Source organism: Theobroma cacao, chromosome 1 (genome assembly GCF_053813885.1).
Source record: "Theobroma cacao isolate CCN51 chromosome 1, ASM5381388v1, whole genome shotgun sequence".
NCBI lineage: Eukaryota > Viridiplantae > Streptophyta > Magnoliopsida > Malvales > Malvaceae > Theobroma > Theobroma cacao.
In genome coordinates, this window is record NC_142639.1 from 36,308,321 (window position 1) to 36,322,179 (window position 13,859).

The 13,859-nt window shown below is 33.5% G+C and overlaps 1 protein-coding gene across 1 annotated transcript; it reads left to right on the forward strand.

Annotated features, from left to right (window-relative positions):
• Positions 1-11,825: 11,825 nt before the first annotated feature.
• LOC18613523 (Amino acid dehydrogenase family protein) lies at positions 11,826-13,854 on the forward strand. The gene is made up of 5 exons (XM_007050798.3): positions 11,826-12,038; positions 12,152-12,335; positions 12,507-12,664; positions 12,754-12,966; positions 13,405-13,854. Exons 1-5 carry the CDS (start codon positions 11,925-11,927, stop codon positions 13,633-13,635), a joined length of 900 nt encoding a protein of 299 aa, XP_007050860.3. The 5' UTR covers positions 11,826-11,924; the 3' UTR covers positions 13,636-13,854.
• Positions 13,855-13,859: the final 5 nt, after the last annotated feature.

The following is a 13,859-nucleotide window of genomic DNA, read 5'->3' on the forward strand; positions in this document are numbered from 1 at the left end:
GTAATGCCTTGGTGAACATATCAGCACGTTGTAAATTAGCTGAAATGTGTACTGGTTTGATTATACCTTCAAGCACTTTTTCTCTCATAAAATGGCGGTCCATTTCAACATACTTGATCTTTTCATGAAAGATTAGGTTTTTGATAATGTGAATAGCTGATTGACTATATGAATAAAGCACCACTACATCCTCATGTTTCACTCCAAAATATGATAGTAGATGTTTGAACCAGATAAATTCATAGCATGTGGTAGCCATGGATCGATATTTAGCTTTTGCTTAACTTCAAGCAATAAATGACTATTTCTTTGACTTCCATGTTATTAAAAAATCCCAATGAACACATTATAACCTGTAATCGACCTTTTGATAGTCAAGGTACCCTGCCCAATCATTGTCACAATAAGCCAATATCTTCAAATCTGATTTTGATTTTATCAAAATGCCTTGACCTAGTGATCCCTTTAGGTATTTCAATACCCTATGAGCTGTTGTCAGGTGCTCAAGTCTAGGCTTGTCCATAAATTGTGACAATTCCTGGACTACATAAGATATATCTGGCCTGTTGAATATGAGATAACGTAATTTTCCAACTAATTGCCTGTAGTCTGTTGGATTAGCCAATCTTTCTTTATCTTGAGCCTTGAGACTATTTTAGCACCTAGTAAACCATGCTCCTACAAGAGATCTAAGGTGTATTTCCTTTGACATACAGAAATGCCCTTAAAAAATCTTGTTATTTCTAACCCCAAAAAAATATTTGACAATTCTAAGATCCTTGAGTTTGAAGTGTGAACTCAATAACTATTCTACATCAGCTACGGCTTGTGCTGAAGTGTTGCCAATCAATATGTCATTTACATAAAGTAGTAAAGCAATGAAATCACCATTATTTATCTTCATAGTGAACAAAGAATAGTCTACAATAAATTGGTGAAAACCATATTGCAAAATTAATGAGGTAATCTTGGCATTCCATTGCCTGAAGGCCTACTTGAGTCCATATAGTAATTTATTGAGTTTATGGACCAAACTTTGACCCTTTTGGATACTCCTCCTAGATTGCATACTTGGGTGGTAGTTCCATAAATACTTTTTTTCCCAAATCACCATTTAAAAAAGCATTATTCACATCTAATTGTGTCAAGTTCTAGTTGAAGGCTACTGTTAAGGCAAAAAATATTTTAACAGTTGTCTACTTAGCAACTGGACTGAAGGTCTCCTGATAATCAAATCCCACCATCTGACTATAGCCCTTAGCAACCAAACGTGCTTTATATCGTTCAACTTGTCCATCAACATTTAACTTCACTTTGTAAACCCATTTACACTCTATGATATGAGAATTTAAAGGCTTAGGTACTATGCTCCATGTGCCATTATCTTGTAAAGCCTTTAGCTTAACATCCATAACCTCTATCCAATGTGAATAATTAGCAACTTGATGGTAAGTGTAAGGTTCAAAAATATGTGATAAAGATGTGGTAAATGTTTTGTGTGCACATTATCACAGCCCAAATCTCGGGCCATGACCGACGCATGGGCCTAATGGCCATAGCCCACTAAGCCCAAGCAAGCTTATTTATGCAATCCCGATCATTATTCCCAATCATCAGTTCTAAAACTACATATTGTAATTCTCAACTAAAAATATTTCAATAACATTTTATAGTGATCCAATACTCACCATTTTATTATGTCAAAATAATATCACCTGTTTGCCAACTTATAGTGGCATCAGTAATCAAATATACATATTTGACTTATAACATGGATCCTAATAGATTACATTACATATACGTGTTCACAGGTAACAGACTCTTGACCTTCAACGGAGTGACTTTAAGTGAAGGTACTGTTACTGAGATGCCATAGTACCTACCAAGAAGACGAGCATACGTGGACACTCAATCTAGGTCCCAATTGCCTCCAAATCTAAAAACATGAAGTTTAAAAACGTGAGTATAAAACTTAGTGAGTGAACATAAGAAGGGAACAAGCAATCGATAAGGAGAACTTGGAAATCATTATGCACTTGTTTCAAAAACAATGCAATTGATTTAATTTCTTACTAAAAACCCCTCATTTCAAACTTTAATTAGTAACCTCATAGTGTTGCAAAAACCTATTATCAATCCATGAAGTTAAATGGGTGAAAAATATGTCAAAATCAAGCAAGGTAACAAGCATGACAGCAAGTTTCTCGCTACAGCGAGAAATATTATTGGTTTGCATATGTTTCGATTTTTCAATCATATCTTTCACTACAAAAGTCCAATTGACATGATTTTTAGACCATTAGAAAGCTAAGAGGTTGGGCTACAAATTTTATATTTATCACTTTACCCAGTTCTAGTTGGAATGTGGTCAAAATTATTGTTAAACTGAAAGTACTACACTAGAATTTTGGGACTACTCTAGAGTTTCTCGCTGCAACGAGAATCCATTTTTGCTGCAAAGAAATTCCTCGTTGTAGCGAGAATTCTTTTTCGCTGCAGTGAAAAACAGGGTTGGTTTGTGCCTCCACCACCTGAGAGTTTCTCGTTGCAGCAAGATTCAGGGCAAATGACAATTAAGGGATTTGCACATGCCACAAAATCCATTCCTACCATATTGTACATCAAGGTGAACACATTGACAATAATCAAGTTTTTCATTATTCATTTCAATCACATATTATAATCATAAACTTTCTATCACATATACATATATAAATATATATAAACACGTACACCACCCCATTTCATTCATCGTCATAGTCGGGTCATCATCATCGGCTTATGCGCACTCCCAACTCGCACATAGCCGAGTCATCATTGGCTTATGCGCACTCCCTACTCGAACATGGTTGGGTCATCATCGCCACACAACATTATTCATCAATGCACAACACATATTCATATATATACATACCAACATAATATAAGAGCACAAGGATTCATCTTTTTACACATTTCACATTTTCACAACATCAAAGCATTTTATCAAGGGTTAGTTCCCATGCATAATTTAATGAAAACCAAGTAAAATCATTTAAATGCTTCATCCCAACACATATGTATTTCTCAAAAACACTTTGATACAAGTTCACTCACCGATATTTATTGAATCTTTAATTGACTCTAATTTCGATTATTGCTTCAAACGGACATGTGAGGCCTCGTTGGAACCTATCACATAGAATATAACCATAAAAAATATAACAGCCCACAATTCTAATTATTAGCCATCTTTAACCACCTAAAATCAACGCTAACTCATCTCTTACCTTAGTGGACTTATAGTTGAACTCATTTTCAAGAGTTTTCAAGCTACTATGGCAAGTCTCTCTTTCTCTCTCTAAAACTTCTAAGTAGTGAGAGAAAGTACTGAACAAAGACTTTTGAGGGTTTTAAGGTGGGAGAGTGAAAGAGCATAAAAGGTTCTATGAAAAAGTACTTGAAAGCATGAAAATTGAAGCTAGAGAGAGAAAAAGTTATGGAAGCTTTAAAGGAGGTTCCCATGGAGATGAAGAAACGTGAGATGGGAAGGGAAAAAGAAATGGCTAGAAGCTGCTAGAAATTGCTGGAGCTTTAGATATTTATATTTAAAGTTTATCCAATTTTTCATGTAATTTACCAAAATGCCTTCCATAAGGTGACTTTGTCTTTTTCTTTCCTTCGGTTCAACTTTTTACTCTTTGGACACTGAGACAAAGTCCATAATGGTCTAGAAGTACTCGAGTTCACGAAAACTTAAAAATTTAGACGCGAGATGCAAAATGACCATGTTGCCCCTACCTTGGAAATCATCATTATTTCGATTTCCTTCGTCATCTTATCCTTATTTTCATCATTCATTTGTACCTTAGGCCTACTTAAGCCTTAGTAATGTTTGAAAGCATACTTCTAGGGGCTCACTAAAAAAAATGATGAAATTACTCATAGTCTATTTTATCGCATCTACTTCTAGTTACGTGTCTATAAAGGTCAAGGTTTCACAAGTTCACTTCTGAATTACCTCTTTTACTCGGTAATCAACCTCAATTAGCAGCGGGTAAGCATTATTAGCCACCGCCTCGAAGTACGAGGTACTACACACATGATAAATGCTGAGCAAATAAGTACTTTGTGATGGGATGTGTAATAATAGTGTTTGACTATGATGGCATGTCAACATAATAAGCATCTGGATATTTGGGAGTATGTTTAGGTCTTGTGCTTTTTCTATTTGGTAAATTATTACTTGCCTCATGTAAATTTTAAATGTTTTCATTATCAGTAGCATTATTTTCATTGTTAATAGTAGTAGGAAAACCAATTGTATTAGATGAATTAGGTGAAAATCATTTGAATTGGAAGTTAAAGGTGTTTCTAAAGTTGAAATAGGTTAAGGGGAATGGAACTCAGCAAATGAAGGCTCTTAGTATGAATAATTTGAGAAATTTGAATCAAAATCATCCAAATATCTAATATACATACCAAATGTTTGATGAAATGGATCGAACTGTATAGTATACTATTTAAATTGAAATGGAAATATTCCTTCATGAAAGACAACATTTCTTGAAGTTATGATTCATTTTGCGTTGAGATCATATACCCTATAAGCTTTATGTTTTTAAGATGCCCTAAGAATATACATTTGATGGCCTTTTAGTCTAGTTTTTCCTATGATGTGATAAAGTAAACACAAAACACAAGCTCTCAAACACTCTGAAATGGTCATATCTAGGTGGTTTGTTATGCAACAACTGAAATGCAGATTTGTTTTTAAGCAATTTGATTAGAACACTATTAATGATATGCAAGACAGTCAGTACTGCATCTCTCCAAAAATGAACAGGTAAATTGGATTAAAACATTAGGGCCCTTGCCACCATTAGGATATGTTGATGCTTATGTTCAACAACTTCATTTTGTTGAGGTGTCTCAACATAAGAGAGTTGATGAACAATACCAGTTTTTGTAAAAAAATAATTTAATTTGAACTTTAAGCCATTATCTAACCTGCTGCATTTGATTAAAAGAACAAACTGTTTTTGAACATAGTTATTAAAAGAGGGTATGGTTGATAAAACATCTAATTTACTTCTCATGAGAAAGATCCAAGTAAAACAATCGAAAAATATCTTTGATTAGACAAGATAGGAGTTTCATAAGAGTTCCAAATGTTTACATGTATTAACTTAAAGGCAATTGTTGTGCTTTGAGTATGAGCTGGAAAGGGTAACTTTCTTTTCTTAGCTGTTGATATTGGATAGATTAAAGATAAATAAACTCAAAATTATAAAGATGAGTTGAGTAAGAGATTGAAGAATGCTCGAGTAGAAGGAAAGGAAAACAAGTTTGGAAATAAAGAATGAGCAAAGCGCACCGTTTTAAGTAAAGTAAAGAAAGGTTAAAGAGTAAAGCACACCATTTAATAAAACAAAAAAAAAGCTAGCCAAATGAATGAGAAATGCAGCATTTCAGTAAAAAGATTTTAAATTTCTATTATGTTAGTTAAAACTATAATTATGATGTCTTCTCTTTCTTACTTTACTTTTTAAACACTTGTATATGTACAACTCTTTTGAGCTTTGATTCAATGAGAAAAATCCTAACATTTTTTCTCAAATTTTGCGTCAATTTATCTTTTCTTCTACCTTCATTTTTGTCATGGTATTAGAGTAAAGAGGAATCCAAATAGGCCATCAACGTTCTTCTTTCAGTACCTAGAGAATGTTTATCAACTATTGACAAAGTACATTCTTTCTGAGTAGTTGATTCTTGCTTTCTAGCTTTTATATCATCATCCAAGTTCTTTAAATCCTCACTAATATTATCTCTTGTTCTTTACCTTTCATTGTCTTTTATTAGCTGGTAAATCATGGCTGAAAATGTTGTATCTAGAGCCTAGGCTAGTACATAAACTAACACACAGATTACCTATATTTCATTAATAGCATATCCTCAGTCACCTTACTATTTACATCACATAGTTAACCTAGGTTCAAAGCTTGTTAATCCCAAAGTGAATACTAGAAATTATATAGCATGGAGTAGGTCTTTGCTCTTAGCATTATCCATCATAAACAAGACTAGTTTCATCAATGGTTCAATACCTAAACCAGCAATCACGGATCCTCTTTATTTACCTTAGGCTCAATGCAATAATTTGATAGTAGCTTGGCTGTTAGATTCAATTTCTCAACCTATAGCTTTAACTATTTTCTTCATGGACTTAGCACGAGAGATTTGGAACACATTGAGGCAAAACTTTGCCCAACCTGATGATACTAGGGTATGCAGCTCATAGTATACTTTGGGAAATGTGAGCCAAGGTACTAAGATAGTTGAATTATAGTTCATTTAGTTAAAAGGAATATGGGAAGAGTTGAAAAGCCACAAACTTTTGCCATATTGTGAGTGTGGAAGTTACGACCGTAATTGCTTCAAGAAATATATAGACTAATATCAGAAAGACATGGTCTTCAAGTTCCTTAATGGATTAAATGAGTCCTTTTTAGCTATTAGGTCACTGATCATACTGATAGACCCTATTCCAACTTTAAATAAAATGTATAGTCTTGTGCTAAGGGAAGAAACACAAAAGAACCTGTTAATTCAAGCACAACTAGTTCTAGAATCCTTTGCTATGATAATTACAGTTGATATAAAGAAGAAAATGAGAAAGGATATAATCTGCAACTACTGTGGAAAGAAGGACATACTAAGGACAAATGTTATAGACTCATTGGGTTTCCAGAGAACTTTAAATTCACAAAACTTAAACCAAACTTCATGAAAGGGAAAATTACAGTTAACAATGTGGCCAATGTGTATGATGCACTAAGATCAGATGACTATAAAGTTAAATAGAATGAGGAGATAGCTGGGGCTAGTTCCATGTCTCAAATATCTATCATAAAGTAGTAAGTCAATAAGCTAATGAAGCTATTAAATGAGAATGGTTTATGCAGTAATGATGGTAAGGGTATTTCACAAACCATTCAGCAGGGAAATCATTCACTAGTTAATTTAGCCTTTGTAGGTATTATTTTAGGTCACTCTTCTTTCAATACATCAAATAACTTACCTACTAAATTTTAAAATGAAAATATTCACTTGATAAGACAAAGTCATTGGATTATAGATTCTACTGCCACTGATCATATATGTTATTCCTTAGATAGTTTTATACATGTCAAGGATGTCAAAGATTTTTTTGTTCAGTTGCCTAATGATAGAAAAGCCTTTGTTTCTCATATAGCAATAGTTAAATTGAGTTCAACACTGACCCTAGAAAATGTTTTATGTGTATCAAGTTTCTAATTCAATTTCATTTTTGTGGGTCAAATTACCAAGACAAAGAAAACTTATGTTCTCTTTACTGAAATGCATTGTATTGTTCAAGACATTTCTCATGAACAGTGATTGGGGTTGCTAGGGCCTTGTTGTTGATTTCTCACACAAGTGCACATATTGTTAATAAGTAATATAGTAATGAAGTAGAATATCGTTCCCACGGAAAATTGTGTAATTCCTACTATTAACTACTAAAATTATAATACCATAATTTTATCCAAACAATTAAAATAAAAAAATTAAAACTAATAAACTAAAACTAAAATTAAATAGTAAATAAAACTCACTTAACTACCAGACCTAAGATTATAATATCCCTCAATACTTCATCTGATTATTGTCCCTCTCTCTTAACTCAGTTTAATGGTTTAAATTGCTAACCTAGAGTCTTAAATTATTTACAAGTCTCTGTCGAGTTTTTTATAAAATACCTCTTTCAATTAATTTATTATATGTTTATGCAAATTAAATTGAAGAAAGATTCATTAAGTTTGTGCTCTAATCCTGACTACGTATGGCTTATAAGTGTATGTCTATCCTATATGCAAATCAAATCACCTTATCAACTAAGTGCATTCAATCATACGCTATTTTATTCAAAGTCTACCTAAATCTCCTTCATCAAGGTTTAACTTAAGTTTCCAATTCAATCTAATTGGTGATAAGGCAATTAGAAGTATTAAGAACAGAATAAAATAAACAACTTAAATCTATCAAACATAAGTAAAAGAGAGATAAATAATTCAGATTACATATTGAGTTCAATCATAATCTTAAATAAACAATTTAGTTCCCCATCAAGTCACACATTATCATTGAATAAAAGAAAACCAAGAAAATAAGAGAATAAAAGAAAATATAGAAAAACTCAAGAATTGTGTTCTTAATCTTCAAATCTTCTTGAATTTTGTAAATTCTTCTTAGCTTCAACGACTTTGTGGCTTGACTCTCAAATGTCAATCTGGTGTTTTTTTTCCTCTCTCCTAAGTCCTCCGAAAGGTTGTTTTTATAGGCTTTGGTGTTAGACTAAGTTGGGTGAAAAAAGAAGTCAATTTCAGTTATGATTTTCTCATTAAACTATGTAAGTCGCAGTTTTGCCAAATTAATTAACAAAAATCGCAATTCCTCTAAGACTGCTACAGTGTGTCAACTTTGACAAGATTTTTGACCATTTTACAAGCAGAACTGGGTAAAGTAGTAAACATAAAAGTTGTATATCTTTCTCTTAGCTTTCCAATGGTTTAAGAATCTCTTTATTTGGAGCTCTGTAAAGAAAGTTATAGCCAAAATACCAAAATATATGCAGTGTAAGTTTGTACCTCGAAATTGCTCTCCTTCTTTTACTAAAATTCTTCTTTCAAACACCTACAAAAACACAAATAAATCAATAACAACTTATCTTAACCATATTAACACCAAATTAAGCATAAAATTAATCAAAATTAGATTGACTCATCTAAAATAACTAATTTAAAATAATTAAATAAAACTTACTAATTTCTATACATTATTACAAAAATTTAGCCAAATTATTATCAAAATTAAGTTCAAATAACTCTATATCATAGAGTTATCAGGCCTTCTCACAACTATTCTTGATGCAAGAAACCTCAGATGACCAAGATCTTTTAAAGTTCTGTTTTGACAAAGTCATCAAATTTCCTTTTACTTCCTTTGTTAATGCTTGTAATATAGTAGATGAATGTTTTGATTTTTGGTATTTTAAACTAGGACATGCTCCTTTGGAAAGGATAAATGTTATTCAAAAACAATTTCCAAGTATTAAATTCTCAAATGATTTGTTCTATGAAATTTGTCCAATAACATCTGTTAATTATATATTTAATTAATTAATTAATATAATTTATCCTTTTAAAAATTTAATGATGTCAATTTCTTTATGTTTATTATTGAGCTTAAAACTACCATGGATAACAAAAAATGCAATAATCAACAGGTAATAATTTCTCGTAAAATAAAAAAAGGAAAAAAGGATGAACCTCTTTGCGTGTTCAATTTTTTCAATGCCGAAGGCCCCGTATGATCGTCAGAGGGTTTGGGCTTAGAAAAAGGATCAAAGAAGGCCCATAAGAATGTCAGAGGGCTTGGGCAGTTTTGGTATGCTCATTTTTTCTTTGACCCTAATCGTGAACTTTATTTTACTTTCTGTATGAATACTGATATCACCAAAGGGCTCCACTTGCAAGCAACGGGCTTCTTTTTGGACCCAATTAGAAAATCTGAGGCTCAAGAATGACCTTGCATAATATGCGAATATTGTTACCAAATTGAATAAAGGGAAAAAAAAAAGGGGGGTGAGGGGGAGGGGGAATAATGTGCTAAATAAAAAGAGATTCCTTTGGAAAAAAATGGCCATTGGTCCGGAGAGAATATCTACTATAATTCAGCCACTGTTGGAGCACATTTAACTGGTTAATTAGTGAGTACACTTGTCGTGGACCATTGCTGTCAGCTTCAAGTTGATGTGATGACTATCCACGAAGTTTTGTCATTTTGTACATTCAAAAGCAAATTTGAAGATTAGGGAGGGCATCTCAACACATGGCCAAGGAATATATCATGTTTCCATTGCAAAATGGAATACTTAATTTCATTTTAGATCCTAATAAACCTGCCAAGTATGTCAACATATTTCCCATTTGAAAGCAACTATTTTCTTTAATTTTATTGCAGAATAAGCCTGTCACCCACAAGCGTCAGGAATCTATCTTATCCCGAGAGGACAATGGTCCTACCACCCATAAGCCATGGGCATCTTGCCTTTAATTTTTCTATATATAGCCATATCGGTTGCATCTCTAGTTCTAATATCTTAGCCTAAAATTACAACAGCATTAAGCATGAAGCCTCAAAGCCTCTCCGGTGACAATTCTCTGATCGGTGAATCAGAGAGAAGGATCTGGAGGGGAAGGTTGAAGCAAATGTGCCAGGCGGCCATGGATGCCATGGTTCCGAGTGGGGTTCAAAGAGGGCATAGGATTCTGATTTCCAAAGTAGTGGAGAGACGAAGTTGGAGGTGCTCTACCGAAGACCCCATTAGAACCATGATGTTCTTGGGTTCCTGGAGCCATACCTAGCTAAGGTTTGGCTCTCTGTCGAGTGGCAGGTGTTTGATGAAAATATCGTAAACTATGTGTGCTTTATTATTTATTACATTGTTAGACCAAAAGCATCAGGACAGTCGACACCAAATGCAGATTACTTACTCATTTGGTTATTGAAACATATGTATGAACGGTACAAATAATAATAAGGTTAAATTATGTAATTAGTTTCTATATTTTATTAAAGTGGTGGATTTAGTATTTATATAATAAATTGTAAAAATTGAGTTATTGTTTTTTTTTAAATTGATAATATTAGTCCAATAAATTAAAATTTGTTTGTTATCTTTGTTGATATAACATTTGACTGTATTGATATGATATTTTCTTATTGATGTTACATTGAAGCTAATACTATAAAAACGATGAAGTGAAATTTCATGAATGATACAATAATAGTAAACATTGATATAAAATTTATAAGTGTGGATATATGAATTATCTAATACGAGTTAATAATTTTAAACAATATTGAAAAAAATATAATAAAAATATGAATAGATTTATGAGATTTATGAATAAAGTGTTGTGAGATAATAAAGAATTGAATTTTTGTGCTCCATAATTTAAAATAAGAAAAAAAATTGTGAAATAAATAAATAATATCACATCATCATATTTAATACCACATCAGTAAAATTTTAATATTGTTAACGATTGAACTAATAATGTTAATTTTAAAAAAATAAGGACTTTGATAAAGTACAAAGACTCATTTTATAATTTAACCTAATAATAAAAAAAGGAAATAAACTATATTCTTAATTATGTTTAGTATCACAAAGAAATGAAGTGACTTAATTATACTCTTGGTGTCCTCAACTTATTTTGCAAATTCTTGTTCTTTTGAGAAGAAAAGAAATGAAGAGGAGAGAAGGAATTTTTTTTTTCAAATCTAGTGCTATATATCTATAAAATTCTTAACAAAAGAAAATGTCAGGGAACTATCTTAAAAAAGTATTAATTTTCTTTACGGATTGAGTTGTGTGAAAATTTAACCTTGTAATCTTATTGTTCTAAGTTCCGCAGAAAAGCATGATTGCAAACTAGTAAATTCCTATAGAAAAGCCCTAAATGTGGCCCTTAAGATAAGCATGGTTTCATTATTTGGAGATTGATCTAATTGAATTTAAGGACTTACTAAATTTCAATACCATTTGAATTTAGGCATCTTATTACGCAAAAGTATCGTGTCAGATATTACATGCTTTCCAACAACCCAACCCATCTTCTGGCCCAAAAAAGAATCCATGGTCCACCCAACTTTTCAATCCTTAAAATTTCCGAAGAGAAAGAGAGCGGGCGGGCGGGTCATCCTCCAGCCCGAGAGGCACAATCCAATATGCCAAGTGTCAGCAGCTGCCGCACCTTAACCCGAGCGCCTGCGTTAAAGTGATTGCAACGCTTCTACGAATCGTCGTCTCCGTGCCAATCATACACTGCTCTTCTCCTCCGCAATCTATCACCCAAATGGCCTCGCCATCTGATCACAAAGCCACCATTATCGACGGCAAAGCCATCGCTCAAACTATCAGATCCGAAATCGCTGACGAGGTGCAGCACCTCTTCCAAAAATACGGCAAGGTAAGTTACCTCCCTTAGTGCCCTTTTTCCTCATTTCACTGTAAACTATTAGTATTTAATTTTGATTGGGAAATTTATGGGTAGATTGGGAAATTTGATATTCTTCTAACCAGGTGCCAGGCCTAGCCGTGGTAATTGTTGGGGGCAGAAAAGATTCTCAAAGCTATGTGGGGATGAAAAGAAAAGCGTGTGCTGAAGTTGGGATTAAGTCTTTTGATGTGGACCTCCCTGAGGAAGTACCCGAATCCGAGTTGATCAGCAAGGTTCACGAGTTAAATGCAAATCGGGATGTACATGGTTGGTTAATGTTTCCAGCTTTATATTAACGAAGATTATGATTTCATGAATAAGGAAAAAGTAGCATCTTTTATAGCTGGGAAGTGTAAAAGTAGCGTTCATTATAGCTCAATTGTTTATATGGAGGTTTCCCTTCTTTGTTTTTAATTTTTATTTTTGTTACATTAATAGGTATATTGGTTCAGCTCCCCTTACCAAAGCATATAAACGAAGAGAAAGTTTTGAGTGAAATTAGCCTTGCGAAAGATGTGGATGGTTTTCATCCTCTGAATATTGGCAAACTTGCAATGAAAGGCCGAGAACCCCTTTTTCAGCCTTGTACTCCCAAGGCAATATTCCCATGCTTTCCAATTTGTTCTAATGATTTGTCTAATACTTTTGCTAAGATGTTTTTCCTTTTCCCCTCTTTTTTCTTCAGGGATGCCTTGAACTGCTAGCACGCAGTGGTATAAGCATAAAGGGAAAAAATGCTGTTGTTGTGGGTCGAAGTAACATAGTTGGATTGCCTGTTTCATTGCTGCTGCTGAAGGCAGATGCTACTGTTACCATTGTTCATTCACGTACGCCGGATCCGGAAAGGCTAGTTCGTGAAGCTGACATTATAATTGCTGCAGCAGGACAGGCTATGATGGTAACTATATATTTTTGCCTTTTAGCTGCCCTAACCTTATGCTGCTCTAGCCTAGCATATTTTATCCTTGTTTTTGCTTCTTCCAAAAAATTTTATCTGTCAGGTTTAGGTACAACTTGATTGTGCTAAGTAAGGTGTTGGTCCTGTTGGTTTATGACATGATTGTAAAATACAAGAAAATACTATACCTGAAGGGCTACACAGCCTCAAATGTCCATAATATGATCCTGATTGAATGTATTCATCTTGAAAGAAAAGGAAAAAAGAAGAGACCCTAGTGTTGTCTGGTTTGCCGCAGATCACAGAATTGATCCTCAATTTCTCTGTTTAGGTCTTCATCAGTTATGTTATTTTGAGTTGCTTGTAGAATGATGCTACTTTGGTTGTTTTGTACAGTGCTTGGTTTGTACAATTTTAATTCTCCTATTTAACTTTCAGATCAAAGGCAGTTGGATCAAACCTGGTGCTGCAGTTATTGATGTTGGGACTAATGCTGTTGATGACCCAAGTAAGAAGTCAGGATATAGGTTAGTGGGAGATGTGGATTTCCACGAAGCATGTAAGGTGGCTGGATGGATAACTCCTGTTCCTGGTGGTGTGGGCCCAATGACCGTTGCAATGCTGCTCAGGAATACGTTAGATGGAGCAAAGCGTGTGATTGAGCAGTGACTGGTGAGGTTCTCTCATCTCATTGTTGTGTACTTCATAATAAGATTTGCTCAGTTTTAACCTCTGAGCCAGATCTCTGACTTCATAGGGAAAAAAAAAAAATTTTGTAAGTATAGAGATATCGTTGTCTCCCTCCCATACTCGAAGTGTGGTATATTTGTTATTATTGCCAAATTCTGAAAACAAGTTGAACTGCAATTTCAAGTACTTTACAGAGCAGGTTT

Excerpts from the sequence above, each read along its gene's own strand:
- LOC18613523 (XM_007050798.3), top strand. The coding sequence starts at position 11,925 with ATGGCCTCGCCATCTGATCACAAAGCCACCATTATCGACGGCAAAGCC. Across the intron at positions 12,039-12,151 it reads TCTTCCAAAAATACGGCAAG|GTGCCAGGCCTAGCCGTGGT; the intron begins GTAAGTTACCTC and ends TCTTCTAACCAG. Across the intron at positions 12,336-12,506 it reads TGCAAATCGGGATGTACATG|GTATATTGGTTCAGCTCCCC; the intron begins GTTGGTTAATGT and ends TTACATTAATAG.